Source organism: Sebastes fasciatus, chromosome 4 (genome assembly GCF_043250625.1).
Source record: "Sebastes fasciatus isolate fSebFas1 chromosome 4, fSebFas1.pri, whole genome shotgun sequence".
NCBI lineage: Eukaryota > Metazoa > Chordata > Actinopteri > Perciformes > Sebastidae > Sebastes > Sebastes fasciatus.
The window spans coordinates 16,091,333-16,104,185 of NC_133798.1; the positions used below are offsets into that span (position 1 = coordinate 16,091,333).

Below are 12,853 nucleotides of genomic sequence, written 5' to 3' on the forward strand. Positions count from 1 at the left end.
AAACACAATTGTAATTGATACAATTAATTACGGTCCTTTTTAGTGTCACAGCCAATCCAGTGAGCCAGCATGCACAATACCAGAGCTCTGGCGCACCTAAATGCAACAGGTCATAATAAATGTTATTCATTACACCTGTGTTTACCCTGCAATTACATGTCAAAATGTCTGCTGTGACAGGGCATATTATTATTCTATCAAAATGCAGAACTTCTTTACATAAATCCTTTTAATAAACTGACTTGAGATGTTATGTATCTGAAGCATCGCCCCCAAAGGACAGCAGCTTGCAGTCAGCTTCCATCTGTTGGATGCTATAGTAACCATGGACGGTGTTGGAGTGACAGCTTGGCAGCACACTTGAATGCTTAACATTTTTCCCCATGCACTGTTTTCTTTTTAACTATATCAGAGATATGTTTTCAGAGACATCATGCACATCCAAATGATATGATTTCTGTATTATGGTGCTGTATCCACATGATGCCTTGTTCTTTCTCACACATGACAGAATATAACCACATGATATATACTTAATAAGGCTGTATAGTGTGTTATTTTGTAAATCACAGTTCCCCTTGTTCTTTCTCTCTGTCACAGTGCCAACAGTATGCCTAAACAAGTCGAGGTGAGGATGCACGAGAGTCACCTGGAGCCCATCGAGGCCAGGCCTCAGAACAAATGTGCCAAAATGTGCTCCAAGCTGTTCAAGAACCTTCTGCTCACACTCACCGTTCTCGGTAAGTCACCCCGTTGTCGTCGGTGTATTTTCGTTTTCTCATTTCTTCCCCTAATAAAAAGCAGGGCATGCTAAAGACGGGCACCGACCACCGCTGAGCTCAGTGTTCTGTTAACGCCGAGCTGCTCGATTATGCTGCTTGCTCGTAATCTGAGGAGGAGATGCCATCTGTGCTTGCTCAGTGTACCAGACAGTAAGATGACTGGGTGTCCATGACCTTCCCCAGCTCCGTGCCACCTGTTGCTATCAAACGCTCTCTGCTTGCTCTGGCCATCCAGACAACAGCCTCTGGTGGCGCATGAACAATATTGTGATAATGGCGGTGGCTCACTGCGCCACGGGGGGAGATTTAATGAAAAGAGGAAAGGGCACCAAAGTAGTCATGGTTATACGCTCTATACTTGTGTTATATCATTCAAACTTTTTTTGTGTCTGACAGCTATGGTGTTCCTTCCCAATCTTATATCATCTAATAAGCATAGGCTGTGAATAAATGCATATAATATGTGTGTAGCCATGTATGTGCCTGCCTATCTGTGTCCCGCTTACACGGACGTGTGTTTGCGTGAGCATGTGTAATGTGTACATCTCACCCCACTTGGAAGGACTCTCATAAAAGGCGAGTGAGCCAGCGTGATCATTGATCATCTGTCACTTGGCAGATATGAGCCTGAATGGGAGCTTGCAAATGGGACCAAAGAGAAGGCACAGGAAATCAAGTGCCATCCAAAAGCATTGGGTGTGCAGAATCCACAGGAGGCTGCTAGACTGGAGGATAGATTGAAGCACAGAGGACAGCTTACAATTAAAAAAAAAAGCTGGAGGGCTTTTGGTTCCAGTGTGTGCTATTAAACAACGCCTCGGCCTGTGTGATCATTGGCAGTGGTGTGGTAGCAGAGGAAGTGCAGCCCCGGGGCGGTTGGGAGGGGGTGGTGATGAAGTTTTGTGTGGCCTGAGATGGACGGACACAGAGGCCAACTATCAGGCCTGGTAGGCTGGGCAGCAGGGGGGTTAGAGCATACAGAGGTCATCTTTACTTTCGGGGGCCGAAACACTGCGTGGCAGGAAAAGAACTCTTAGCTGGAAGAGGCATATGTCAAAGGTCAACAGTGGCTTTGTTAGGGAGGGGCTGATCATTCAAATGACTGTTTTCAGGCTACTAGAGAGTGAATGGAAGCCAGAGGATAGGTAAGGTAGCCACTGGATGGCTTTCACTGAATCCTTGTATGAAGTATCTTTCCTCAAAGTGAGAAATCCTCGAAAACATTTTGGGTTTGCTGAGATTACAGATGCTCCACCAGGGAATCCGACATGCTGCCTCCTCCCTACTGCTTCAAAGAGATCTGATCTTAATCCTCCATGAGCTTTACTCTCTCTCAGCAGGTTTCGGTTTTATCTTTTACAACACACTGTCCTCTTTAAGTATGTAACAGACAGCCTGTTGTACAGCTCCAAACGACTAAATTGATAGGACAGAAGTCAGTTATCAAGGCTTCTTTAAGGAGATAATCATAGCTCATTTGTTATTCTATAGATTATATCTGAGATGTTCCCATTAACGCATAATACACCCATAAGAAATGGTGTAATATCTGATTTTCTTCTCTCTAACTTCCTTTTCCAATTCCCTTCTATTTTGCCGTTTTCGCTGTTTCGCTCACTCACACTCCTCCTTGCACTTCAGGTGTGATCTTGGGAGCGGTATCAGGGATGATGCTTCGTATCGCCTCCCCGATCCACCCAGACATTGTCATGGTGATTGCTTTTCCCGGAGACATCCTGATGAGGATGCTGAAGATGTTGATCCTGCCCCTCATCATCTCCAGTTTAATCACAGGTGCAGTGTGTGACTGATCACTTATGGCAAATACATGTATTATTATAAGAGTATTTTATACATTTTACTGTGCATTTTATCTTTAAACACTTGATACTACGATTGAGCAGCTCATGTTGCAGTAGAGTTTAATTACAAAGGCAAATTATTAAATTCTTCATCTACACCTTTCACTGCTGTAATACTAAAACTAGACACAAGGAAAGAGCCCTGTTATTGCTGTAATCCTGATTCTGAATTCATAATTGACAGTATTTCATGCACATGCACAAACACTATTATGCAAGCCCCTATGGTCCTTGCATCCAGCCTTCATGGCCCACACTATTAAGTCAACATTTCCATTCAGTAAGTCTATAAGTAATTACCAGGTCAACACAATCTTGTTTGTTTTGGCTGCAGGTCTGGCCGGTTTGGATGCCAAATCCAGTGGTCGCCTGGGCACCAGAGCTATGGTCTACTACATGACCACCACTATTATTGCTGCTGTCCTGGGAGTCATCCTGGTGTTAGTCATCCACCCCGGCAACCCAAAACTGAAGGAGAATCTGGGCGAGGGAGAGAAAAACGACGACGTGTCCAGCTTGGATGCTTTCTTTGATCTGATCAGGAACCTGTTCCCAGAAAACTTGGTGCAGGCTTGTTTCCAACAGGTAATGGATGCTGAAGTTTGACTGTCAGCGCAGGTGCTAGACGCTTAGAAAGTCTCTCTGTGATATCTGAAAGTCGCTGTTAGTCTTGGGTGAGTGGTATCACTTAATATGGAGCATCATTTGTAGCCCAATATCAAGTTAGAGAGACTCATAAGCTTGTATGTCTGTAAATAGGCAGGCTTGTACAGAAAGAGCATTCCTTGGACTGTCTTTATATAGCCAAGTGTTTATTATTAACAGAGGAATCCAAATGCACCTTGGATTGTAAAGACACACCATAGAAGACGCATTATTGACAGTTGAGTGGCCTTGTGTCGTAGGGAACAACATATCTGATTCTGGTATTGCTCATTAAACTCAACACTAGTTTCTTTTCTTCCTTTAACTTCAGATCCAGACCGTCACAACGAAAGTAGAGGTGGCTATTGAGGACGATGTCAATGCCACCGTCATGGAGGGCCTGGTAGCTAACATTACCAAGGACCCTCAGTTCATCGTCAAAAAGACCCTGCAGTTCAAAAGTGGAATGAATGTTCTGGGTATGTAACCAACTGAAAATACTCACAGTATATGTACAATTAACATTAAACAAGACTTAAGGTGCTTTCACATCAGGGAATCTGGGCCCAGATCTGAGAACAATTTTTCCCAAAGTCCAGTTTGTTTGATTAGCGTGAACGCTCCATACCGTGCCCGAGTCCACTTGAAAAAAGGTGGTCTTGGGCACGGATCATGTCTACTCGGGTAAGGTTCGCATCAGGTGTGAAAGCCAACTGTACCAAAACACGGAGGTAGACAGCTATTTAGTAACGTTAGCAGTCAGCAAGTAGTTTTGAAAGGGCAGACTTTTTTCAATGCCACCGGTCTCCTCCGAAATCTGTATCCATAGATATAAAACTGTTTCATATCTATGTCTGTAAGTGTCTACAGCCATGCTAGTGGCTCTGTGAGGCTGAGCTGAATGCTAAAATCAGCATGCTAACATGCTCACAATGGCAATGCTGATGACATGCTGATGTTTAGGAGGTATAATATTTTGCATGTTCACCATCTTAGTTTAGCATGTCAGCTTGCTAACATTTGCTAATTAGCACTAAACACAAAGTACATATGATGCAGATCGGCATGTCATTAGATTTGCAGGTATTTGAGCCAAAGTATGTGAAGTTAAGGGATCATCAAAGCTGTTACAATTCATCCTAAGGGGGCATCAGTGTCTGTATCAAATGTCATGGCAATTCATCCAATAGCTGGTGAGACATTTCACTCCAAACTACAAATATGAACCTTACGGTGGCACTACAGGACAAATCAAGGGATCACCATGGATTTCTCTACTAAATGTCATCGCAATTCATCTAATAGTTGTTGAGATGTTTCAGTTTGGGCCAAAGTGGTGGACCGACCAAACAACATTGCCATCCCTAGGGCCATGCTGCTAGCTAGCATGGCTAAAAATAAAAGCAACATTCACAGTATTACATTTACGGAATTTCACAGCAGCGAACATCTGGACAGACCGAATGTTTTTGGCTGTAAATGTAAAACTTCTCATCTCCCAATAATAATAATAATAATAATCCTCTCATGTAGTAGTCATCTTCTCACCTGTCCACACTGGTGTTCAAAGTTTGATACATTTATGATTTTCTGTCACAGGTCTGATTGGTTTCTTTATTGCATTTGGCATCTGCATGGGCAAGATGGGAGAGAAGGCCAAACTCATGCTTGACTTCTTCAGCATCCTCAATGAGATTGTGATGAAACTTGTCATCTTGATCATGTGGTTAGTAGCACTTTAAAATCTCATTGACTCATTTTTTGAAACAGAAATAAGTCAGAAATAACGGTTAATGCCAAGTTATTTCTCAAGTCATTACCGCATTTTAGAAGATTATGTGAAACAGAATTTGTGTCCTGACAAATTCCTCTGTATTTAAATGAATAATTAAAAGCTTTTTCATCTTGTCAGGTACTCTCCCTTCGGTATTGCCTGTCTCATCTGTGGTAAGATCATCTCCATCAAAGACCTGGAGGTGGTGGGCAGGCAGCTGGGCATGTACATGGTGACTGTGATTATTGGCCTCCTAATCCACGGAGTAATCTTCCTGCCCAGCATCTACTTTTGTATTGTCAGGAAAAATCCCTTCACCTTCTTCCTGGGCATCTTCCAGGCCTGGATCACTGCCCTGGGGACAGCCTCCAGGTCAGCATCAAAATGAGTTGTTTCTTGATATTTATACAGTTAATACAAAGTATAACCTACATGTTTCTGCTTTTTCCCTCCAGTGCTGGTACACTGCCTGTCACCTTCCGCTGTCTGGAGGAGAACTTAGGTATTGACAAACGAGTCACTCGTTTTGTGCTCCCAGTCGGCGCCACCATCAACATGGATGGAACTGCTCTGTACGAGGCAGTTGCAGCCATCTTCATTGCCCAGATGAACGGCATCCACCTTGATCCGGGTCAGATTGTCACCGTCAGGTCAGGACACACTCGTGATAGTTTATCCTTGTACTTCAAACATATATTTTATGAGTTGATGTCATTTGCACTGTTAAAAGCCTGTGTAGGAAATGTCAATATCAGTGTTCATCAATGATGAAACCTTCCATTATATTTTAGCTGGATGAAAATAGGCTTTTTAAATGGACTTAAATTTGCCTTTCTCAGTCATAATGGTAAAAATTGTAATTCCCAATATGTAGAGATGGTTTAAATGGAGCCCTGAGGATGCAATTTGGCAAACACAGCAGCAGTGTAGAGGCGTTTAACAGTGAATGGCTCAAAGCAGCAACTTTAGAGAAGACAAATAAACCACCAGGAGGAAGCGACAACATGTGCCACTGCTGTGTCTCATGCTAAGCAAATATCTGTAACTATCTTTCCTAAATGCTCTTCTGTTAATACGGTGAGTCAAGGATGGACGGCCTTCAGCTTGACATTTATGTGGCGTATCAATCCACGAAACCCTCAAATTAAACATCCCACCTCTCAATTTGAAACCTCTCTTCATGTGCGGTGGAGGACCCACTATGGTGCTCTTCAGCTGCTGCTCTTTATACAAGCACCATAGAGAATGAATGTCTTCAGCTGTAGCTGTGCAGCGTTTGCAATTTCACGTCCGTCGGTGTCTGAGGAGGGTGTGGGGGCGGGTACGGAAGATGCGGTTAGGTGCGGTGGGTTTGGAGTATGTGATTGAGTACTGCTCTGCTGTGTCTTCATCCAGTCTGACAGCCACCCTGGCCAGTGTTGGAGCGGCCAGTATTCCCAGTGCTGGCCTGGTGACTATGCTCTTGATCCTGACCGCTGTCGGCCTGCCAACCCAAGACATCAGTCTGCTGGTTGCTGTTGACTGGCTGCTGTGAGTTTTTTGTGGTTATATTGATTCTTCCATTTGCTCCTACGTTAGGTTTTTGTTTAACATTTGATTAAGACCATCTTTTATCCTGGTTTCTCTCTCCGCAGGGATCGATTCAGGACCTCAGTGAACGTGGTGGGTGACTCCTACGGTGCAGGCATCGTGTACCACCTGTCCAAGGCTGAGCTCGACGAGCTGGACGCGCATCAGGCCAAATCCGACGACATCGAAATGATGACAAAGACCCAGTCTTATTACGACGACATGAAGAACCACCACGAAAACAATTCCAACCAGTGCGTCTTAACCGCTACCGCTACCACAACCGCTACCGCCACTGCTAACAATTCTGTCGTAGTAGATGAATGCAAGGTACCATTAATGCTTACGGACATAGAGACTTGTATTTAACCCTCCCTTTCGTTGCATGCTCACACTGCACGTTTGCTTGACTCTGTTTTATTCATTGCATCTCTGTACATAATAATGTAAATACACCCACTGTTATTTTAAGACAGAAGTGAAGCACGAGAACAACAGATGCATGAGTACGTATGTATTTCATTCTTCTGGAATAGCAGCTTTTGTGTTGAACAAACGTCCAAATATTTTAAGCGCTCTTGCCAAAATGTTTCCAAACTAAAAAAAAAAGATTGAAGTTCAGTGCATGCAAATGAGGGATAAATCAGCTTCTGCTTTGTAGTTAGCCTAATCTGATGATTGTAACCTGTTGGGGGATTGGCTCTAACTCAAAAGGCAGAGCCAGATAATCCTCATCATGACCCTGAGGAATTATTTAGCAGCCCTGCCATCTATCAAAGTTCAAACTACATCCATTTTCCAAAACAAAACATCTCAATAGAATAATGTGTTCCCTTTTCTGTAAGCATTTTAGTGCTCATTTTCCTTTTGTTCAGCCTAGTGTGGTTCATTCTGCCTTATCTTAAAATGTAGGTGATTTAAATTTGATCAAGACGTTTATTTCCAAAGGTTCACCTGTTCCTGTAGGATTTTAAATGAGAGGGGAAGTGTTACAGCTAATTAACAGTTCATATATTCCCTACTTAGACACGTCTACACGCTGTCAGTGAGTCATTCCCAGTTAGGGTTTTTTGCATTTTGACACCAGCTATTTCCATCCTTTGTGAGAACTGCGTTGTGAAATGGAAAGCTGTGAAGTAGCTCCCTTAATGTAAAACATAATGCACCTTGAATGCAGTCTTTGAATGTATGCTGGGCTTTTAGAATAATATATGGCAGTTCAGAGGGCTTGTTCCCTGACACACACTCCCTGGTGGGAAAGGTCTGTTGATGAGCCTATTCATTTATTAAAGGGTGAAAGGTGTTGCCTAGCAACGTTGGCAACCTGTCACACAAGTAATCTGTCCTCAGTAAAAAAAAGTTATATCTTCATTTCTGAGTTTCTATTTATTAAAGGACATTTACATATAAATGTGACACAAAGGCTTGCTATTTCCAGTATCCGCCATGACTAATTGTTTTTCTGTTTTCTGGTCTGCTTTGCTTGTAAATAGCGTGACTCACATTTCTAACCCTCTTTTTCAAACCGCTGTAGAGTGCTTGCAAAATAGCTTAAACCCTAACAATGCATTCATTCTGTAGTGTTTGTTCCTTGTTTTCAATGTAATCTGTCTATTTTGCATTCATTCATTCATTGTATTTTTTTTTACTTTCTTACTGCCTGTTGAGTTTTTTGTCATCACAAATGTGTGGTCTGTTCCCAGGTCAGTAGCTCCACTCCTAGGATGACTATAAGCATGATCATCAGTGGTCGTAACGGAGTTCCTCCATAGTTTTTGTATTGTATGTTACAAAATAGCTATGATACCTAAGATGCAATGTTTTAAAGGGGACAACTCATGAAAAACTCACCTTTTCAATGCTTTTGCAGATACATTTGTGTATCTGGAGTGCCTACCATCCCTCAAACTGTGAAATAACACAACTCAGTCAGTTATTTGTGGGCTACCTAGATTAGAAAACATGTGATTCAACAAGCAGAGCTGGCTCATTAAAATATATCACCCACAGCTTGAGAACTACCTTTGCCAGGGTGCACCATATTTTTCCTTGCAAGCCAATTAGAGCAGACTGGGATTTTTCTGGAGGGGAGCTTAAAGAGACAGGCACTAAAACGGAGCGTTTCAGACAGAAAGTGAATACAGGTATATTCAGACAGACATTATGAGAAAAATGAAGTGTTTTTTGAACATTACAGCATGTAAACATGTTCTAGTAGAAACCCAAAATACAAGTATGACCCCTTAAAGGAGCATGATTTGTCCTCTTTAATTCAGTATCATCGCTACAGCACCCAAAAATTACAGAAAAGAATGGCATCCTGGCTTTACAGTCATACAATGTTTACAGTCATGTGCGTTATCTAAAAGGATTACCTCATGACACTTAAAGTCAGGACATAGCGGGATTGATTGGTGAAGTTACTTTTTTGATAGCAGCAAACAATAATTGACCAATCAGATTGCTTGGCTGGAACTTAAGTGGAGTGGAGTACTGAATCAATAATGCAGTGTTATTTTTTTATCCAAAGTTTGATTACAAATGAACTGTGTGTTTTTTGTCTGTGCCTTGGATCAACTGTTTAGATTTCCCTGCTAACTCCTTACAGGTAACCTCAGCCACTAACGGCTCTGCTGCGGAGTGCACGCTTGTTGAGGAGGGACCATGGAAACATGAATAATGGCAGCACAGAGATCCCCTGCTCCTGGGCTCCACAAGCTTTCCTATCTGGTGATAAAAAAGAAAAAAAAAGTCACATGAACAGAACTACTAATTGTCTTTTCTATGTAGTTTAGTTTTCATTTTTTTATTAGTCCCTTTAAAGGTTTTTGTAACTGTCTATCTGACTGATATATAATACTAATTCACTTAACCGTGAAATGATAACAGAGGTACACTTTACCTGTTAGAGCACAATTATGTCCGTATAGCAGATACTTGCACAACATACTTCAAGGCTTGGGGAGGGAAGGAAGAGAAAAAGTTAGATAGATATTCCTAGCAATACATCCTGGTTCTATACATTTATGAGGGAAGTTATAAAGATGAGAGAAGAAGTGGTGGAAGTAGTCATGACAACCAGCGTTTGTACTGAACTTCCTTGCTTTGCATCCCTGTCAGTACCATCAAAATGTGTGCGTAAGGCTGCCGCTTTTCCTCATCAGCTCAGTCTCTCATCTAAGAACATCACTTTTGATTCTCAGAGACGTTAAAGTACATCTGCCCAATATTACCCACTATCCCTGAGGTCCAGCAAACTGATGAAAGGGTAGGAGGCAGAGAGTATAAACAGGAAATCCACACTGAGCCTCATAACCTATACAAGCACAGTCACAATGGAATTATAAAGCACAAATCGTACCATGGACAACACATTTTATCCCCCTTTTGTTTTCCTTTTTTCGTCTACCGTAAAGGAAAGGGACTTTATTCTTTGTGTCACCTGTTGAGTGACATATTAAACTTGTTTGTGTGTCTGTGTGTGTGATAGAGAGAGAGAGAGAAAGAGAGCTGGAGTTAAGAACATGACCAAGTCAATTATAGGGACCAAACAGGCAGAAAATCAATTAACTCACAGAGGCCTTTGAACTGCCTCCATGACATCACTCACAACACATTTTCTGACATTTATGTCCATTTATAACTGGCTGGCACAGCAGTTTATATTACCACATTTTCTGATGAAGCCTCACAGCTAAGAAAATCATTGCCCTAAATATGAAACTTTATACTCCCCCCCCCCCCCCCCCCCCCAAAAATTCTTTGTGATGCCAATGAAATGAAAAGATCATGAGCGCCAAAATGATTATTGTAAAAAACAAACAATAATAAATAATTGACGTATCTGAATAATTTGAAGCACAAAAAAGAGATTATATAGAGCACAAACAAAGCCAATGAGGATCATTTTCAGTCAGCGGCATAATCAAAGTCATTCATTGGATTATAAAAACAAAATGAGGGACAACGGAAGATACTCAGGCGTGTATGTTTACTCTTTTACAGGGAAAAAAATGTTGTAATCCCAAAATGTTTACTTGCTCACTAGAGCTTCAAAACATTGACCTCTTAACAGCACAACTTTTGCCAGCGTTGACTCTGAAAATGGTGACAGTTTACTGCAAAGGTCTTTTCTTGAAAGACAGTAATTTAAATATATGATAATAAGCTGTGAAGGGAAGTTTTCTAGCACATACAGGAAGCACACACACACATACTTCAGACAGCATTCCAGTGGTTGAATGATCCTCGACCTGCGTACTCTCTGAAAGCACAGACATGGTTATTACTGACACACAACATGAACCACCAGAACATTTTTTAAAAAAGAAGCGGAGGAAGAAGTATAGTGCAGCACTTGGCTGTCAGTCTTGGCTTGCACAAACAGAGACAGATCATTGATATAACACTCTTCCGGGAGGCTTGCCAGCTTCTTGTTTAGCCAGACCTAAAAAGGTAAACAACAATATATATTTAGCCACCAGCGCTCAAGACTGTTTCTACAAACCCTAGATGCTGCAGCTGTGTGTCCATATGGGTGCAAAGACGTTTTTTTAGGAAACTGAGAATAGAACAATGGACACTTCACATGCATTATGCCAGAATGTCGCCAACTATCAGGTAATATATTCCTCTCATAGAACCAAATGGCTTAAAAAGAAAACAACGTTGGACTATACTGGCTGTTAATCTTTTTTTTTTTTTAGCCTGCATGAATGAGAGGTGAGACATCTGTGATGTGGCTGTGGATTTGATTTCTTTATCAGTATTGTGTCCTTCTCTCTCGTCTTGTTTCTTTTCTTTTGTGCTTAATGACAAGCTTGCCTTGAAGATGTTCACTTCAAAAGCACACAACAACAAACGCCAATTAAAGCAACACTAGGAAACTTAACAAAACACTTAGCGCAGCACTCTGTCCTTTAGCTCCTGAAACACACTCTCAGAAGATGTCTTTCACTTTGCTTCTTTTTTTTTTAAGCTCGGCTGACAGAAGTGCGCTTTGATACAACAGAGAGCGCGCTCGGTGTTCTGTCGTACACGCTGCACAAACTGACGCACAACACACACTCAAAAACAAGCATGCACACACACATTTTTTTTCATATGCACACATATAAACACACTCTTAAACCTCGAAGGTTACTACATTTATAATTGTAATCAGAGCTGCATAGCACAGCACTGACACCCTAATAGGCCCTTTGAGCCTGATCGTTTGACCTTGTGATCTTCAGGAAAGGAAAAAAAAACTCTCCAGTAAGGAGACCATAGTGTCATCGATGGGGATTGAGTGTTGGACCAATATTATGTTCAAACTCACGGTTTTTAGAAGCATGAATAAAATAAAAATGATGATTATTTTTTTGCACCACTATCTTAAAAGCATGATATTTTGAAGTGCCTCGTTGCACTTTGTGTATATATTGTAGGTAACAGATGTTTTTTTTTTTCTTTGTTTGTTTTGTTCCTTTTGTTTTCTTTTGGGGGGCATTGAAATGGTATATAGGAATATAGTTTCATTGCTGTGACATTTTTAATGTAATCCTCTAGAAAAAATATATCATCTATGTCCTGAGTAAAATTAGATTTAGACAAAATGTATAGAGAGGAAATTGTGTAATAAATTGCTTGTTTTTTTATTCTCTAATAGCTGTTAACTAGTTGTTTTACTTACCTGTCACACACCAATATATAAATATCTTTTTTTTTTTTTTTTAATCTAATGTAAGCGTTTTGAATGTTTGTTCCATGAAGATATAAGCAGTGTGCATTCATTTTCATTGTACATAAATAAATATATAACTGTTCTGTTCAGTGGCGATGCAGAATTTTCCGGAAATTACAGTGATCCTGAAGCAAACGCTGTTTGCACGACGACGAGAAAGAAAGAGAGTGAGAAAGAGATAGAGTAAGAGAGCGAGGGGAAGTTTTTTGTTTTTAAAAAAGGGGCCAACATGAGATATATTTTGGTGGGAATTACTGTGATAAAGGTTGCTGAGAGACCAATAAAGGAAAAGGTCAAATTTGCCCTGTACGTAGGATAGAGAGGAATCAAACACAGACTAGTAGTTGATTTGAGAGAAAGAACAAACAACATTAGATGCCTGTTATAGTATTGAGCAACAGTCCTCAGGTGACTCATCTGAACCATTTTGTCTTTTCAATGAAGGAAAACTGGCTTTAGTCTCAGGCATGTTTGTTTACATGGTGCATGTGCATTT

General features: G+C 41.2%; 1 protein-coding gene across 4 annotated transcripts in view; it reads left to right on the forward strand.

Moving 5' to 3' along the window:
• LOC141765939 (excitatory amino acid transporter 2-like) overlaps positions 1 to 10,381 on the forward strand; it is a 28,635-nt gene extending 18,254 nt beyond the window's left edge. For 2 of the 4 annotated variants that reach the window (XM_074632269.1, XM_074632268.1), the window contains exons 2-11: positions 601 to 740; positions 2,424 to 2,576; positions 2,979 to 3,229; positions 3,621 to 3,768; positions 4,889 to 5,015; positions 5,202 to 5,435; positions 5,519 to 5,713; positions 6,459 to 6,593; positions 6,698 to 6,962; positions 9,241 to 9,489. In XM_074632269.1, the coding sequence (XP_074488370.1) occupies positions 611 to 740; positions 2,424 to 2,576; positions 2,979 to 3,229; positions 3,621 to 3,768; positions 4,889 to 5,015; positions 5,202 to 5,435; positions 5,519 to 5,713; positions 6,459 to 6,593; positions 6,698 to 6,962; positions 9,241 to 9,312 (1,710 nt within the window). In that variant the 5' untranslated portion in view covers positions 601 to 610 and the 3' untranslated portion in view covers positions 9,313 to 9,489. Of the gene's footprint in view, positions 1 to 600; positions 741 to 2,423; positions 2,577 to 2,978; positions 3,230 to 3,620; positions 3,769 to 4,888; positions 5,016 to 5,201; positions 5,436 to 5,518; positions 5,714 to 6,458; positions 6,594 to 6,697; positions 6,963 to 9,240 lie in introns of all 4 variants that reach the window. The other 2 variants (XM_074632271.1, XM_074632270.1) reach the window with 2 other exon arrangements.
• The last annotated feature ends 2,472 nt before the right edge of the window (positions 10,382 to 12,853 follow it).